Raw genomic sequence first — 2,500 nt, forward strand, 5'->3', positions numbered from 1 at the left:
CAAGGACTCTGTGTGCACACAGATCATAAGAGCAAGACCTTCAAAAACATGATCAACTATCATGCTGAAGGTCAAACCACAACAAACTCTAGGGACAGAAAACAGTGAGTGGCTTCCTGGTAAGTGTATCAGAGAGATTAAAGTGCAATTACATGAGCACGTGATAAACTTCAACAATAACCTTGAAAAACATTCTCATATAAAAGGTGAGGGAGAAAGATGGAACATCAGGAAATTGGACACACCCAGGTGCAAGAGTATATATAATCTGGAGTCCAGACCTTGACATTGAAACTCAGAGCATCTTCTCAGATCCACTCAGCGCACCTCACATCTCTCATCATGTCCCACAGCTGTCACTCTGGATACTTCTCCCACTCCTTTGGAGGCCACCTGCCCTATTCACACTCCTTCTGTGGTTCTTCCTACCCCAGCAACCTGGTCTATACCACCAACTTCCACCATCCCAGGACCTGCCACCTGGGCTCCTCTCACTACAGGGGCTGTCAGGAGATCTTCCACGGGCCCTCAAGATGCCAGAATTCCTGTGTGGTGTCCAGGACCTGCTACCAACCAAGGACCTTCACCCACTCCAGTCCCTGCCAGAGGACCTACGCTGGATCTCTGGGCTTTGGGTCCAGCAGTTGCCACTCCCTGGGCTTTGGATCTAGAAGCTGCCACTCTCTGGGCTATGGCTCTAGAAGCTGCCATTCCTTAGGCCATGTTTCTGGGAGCTGTCATTCCCTAGGCTATGGATCTAGAAGCTCCTGTTCTCTGGGCTACAGATCAAGGAGCTGCTACCCCTCAGGCTGTGGATCCATCCACTTCAGACCTGTGGGTTATAGAATCCATGACTGCCCTTCCCTGGGCTATGGATCTGGATTCCACCACCCAATCTATGTGGCTTCTAGGAGCTTCCAGTCTTCTTGTTACAGACCTACCTGTGGGTCAGCCTTCTAGAGACAAATCTGATGAATTTCTAGATCTTTTAAGCCAAATGTCTCACTGTCTCCTTAGAGCTGCTGTTCTTAAGTTTCTCAGCAATGTTAGCACCCTTTCTTTGGCATCAAGCACAGGATGACAGACTAGCACTTTCAGACTGTGAAATTAATGAATGAATAAAATATAAAATTTATGGAAGTTCAGTTATATTTGACCTAATAAACTCATTCACTCTTGCATACCATATGTGGCTCTGTTTTTTATTTTTTATTTTCAAAGTTTGATTTGGAATCTGCTTTTGGTTCTCCAGGTTCTCAGAGTACCTTCCCTAGGAAACACATTCCCTAGGAAAGAACATCTGGCTTGTTGTTCACATATGGTCTGGACATTCCATTGTCTAAATGCTAACAAGAACTTGCCCGCTGTCATATTTTTAACAGCAGAAGATATCCACAATGAAGCCAGTATTCTCATCATGCTTTCAATGAGAACAACCTATGCTAATAGCCATCATTGGTTTTGAGTTTACATTTTTAAAACAATACTGAGAGTTTCTCAAGATGATGTCAACTAGGTGAAGAAATATTTTTTTTCAATATATAAAATATTTGAGCAAATCCAACATGCTGTTGTGTAAAAGAGAAAACACCATGTGGAGGGAAATACGGTTGTCTTTAAAAATATGTGAAAATGAGTTGGTCCCTGTGTATGTGTGTAAAAGTGAGAGAAAGAGAGAGAAAGACAGAGAGGGACTTAAAGGTTAGGACAAAGTAATAAAAAAAAAAAGTTTTAGAGAGGCATATGATGGCTCTTTATAAAAAAATATATACAGTAATTCCTTGGTATCTTCAGGGAATTAGTTTCAGAAAGTCTCACAACACCAAACTGCTTAAATGCTTAAGCCCCTTAAATAAAATGGTGTAAAATGGTTAAGTATTTTCATCTAAACATACAATCCTCTTGTATACTTTAGATCAACTCTAGATTACTCATAATATCTAATACAATATAAATATGTATTACATTGAACTGTTTAAGAAATGATGAGCAGACATAAAAGTTCATACATATATGGTAGAGACACAATTTTTTCAAAACTATTTTCAATACACAGTTGACTAAATCTACGGATGTGGAACACACATATATGAGAGGTTGACTATATTTATGATTTATATATATATATAATTATTATGACTTGAGTGCTTTTTTTGGCTACTGAATCCTTCAAAAGTTAGATGAGGTTTTGCTTTGGATTAAACCTAGTGTTCTAAATCTTAAAACCTGTCTTTCCTTGGGATCCAGTGCTCAACTGCAACCCTGAGAATAAAAATTAATCATTGTAGAACTTCATTCAGATCTGAGAAGTACATCCTTTATGTTTCTTTTAATTTTGAGTCAGTTGTTTCCTAGGCTGATTATAGTGTGAAAATTTAGGTAAAAAGATTATCATAACAATTTAGTAATAACTCTTCACAAGTGGGAGAATAATTACCAAAGATTATAATTTACTCCAATGCTATGAGTGTTTACTGATTTGTATGCCTAACACCTTTTC

At 39.1% G+C, this 2,500-nt stretch overlaps 1 protein-coding gene across 1 annotated transcript; it reads left to right on the forward strand.

The window, feature by feature from the left end:
• Positions 1–342: 342 nt before the first annotated feature.
• LOC143408779 (keratin-associated protein 13-1-like) lies at positions 343–960 on the forward strand. The gene is made up of 2 exons (XM_076868653.2): positions 343–688; positions 809–960. The coding sequence occupies exons 1-2, from the start codon at positions 343–345 to the stop codon at positions 958–960; spliced, it is 498 nt and encodes a 165-aa protein (XP_076724768.1).
• The last annotated feature ends 1,540 nt before the right edge of the window (positions 961–2,500 follow it).

The sequence above is a fragment of the Callospermophilus lateralis genome, chromosome 10, assembly GCF_048772815.1.
Source record: "Callospermophilus lateralis isolate mCalLat2 chromosome 10, mCalLat2.hap1, whole genome shotgun sequence".
Lineage (NCBI taxonomy): Eukaryota > Metazoa > Chordata > Mammalia > Rodentia > Sciuridae > Callospermophilus > Callospermophilus lateralis.

Excerpts from the sequence above, each read along its gene's own strand:
- LOC143408779 (XM_076868653.2), top strand. The coding sequence starts at position 343 with ATGTCCCACAGCTGTCACTCTGGATACTTCTCCCACTCCTTTGGAGGC. Across the intron at positions 689-808 it reads TAGAAGCTGCCACTCTCTGG|GCTGTGGATCCATCCACTTC; the intron begins GCTATGGCTCTA and ends GCTACCCCTCAG.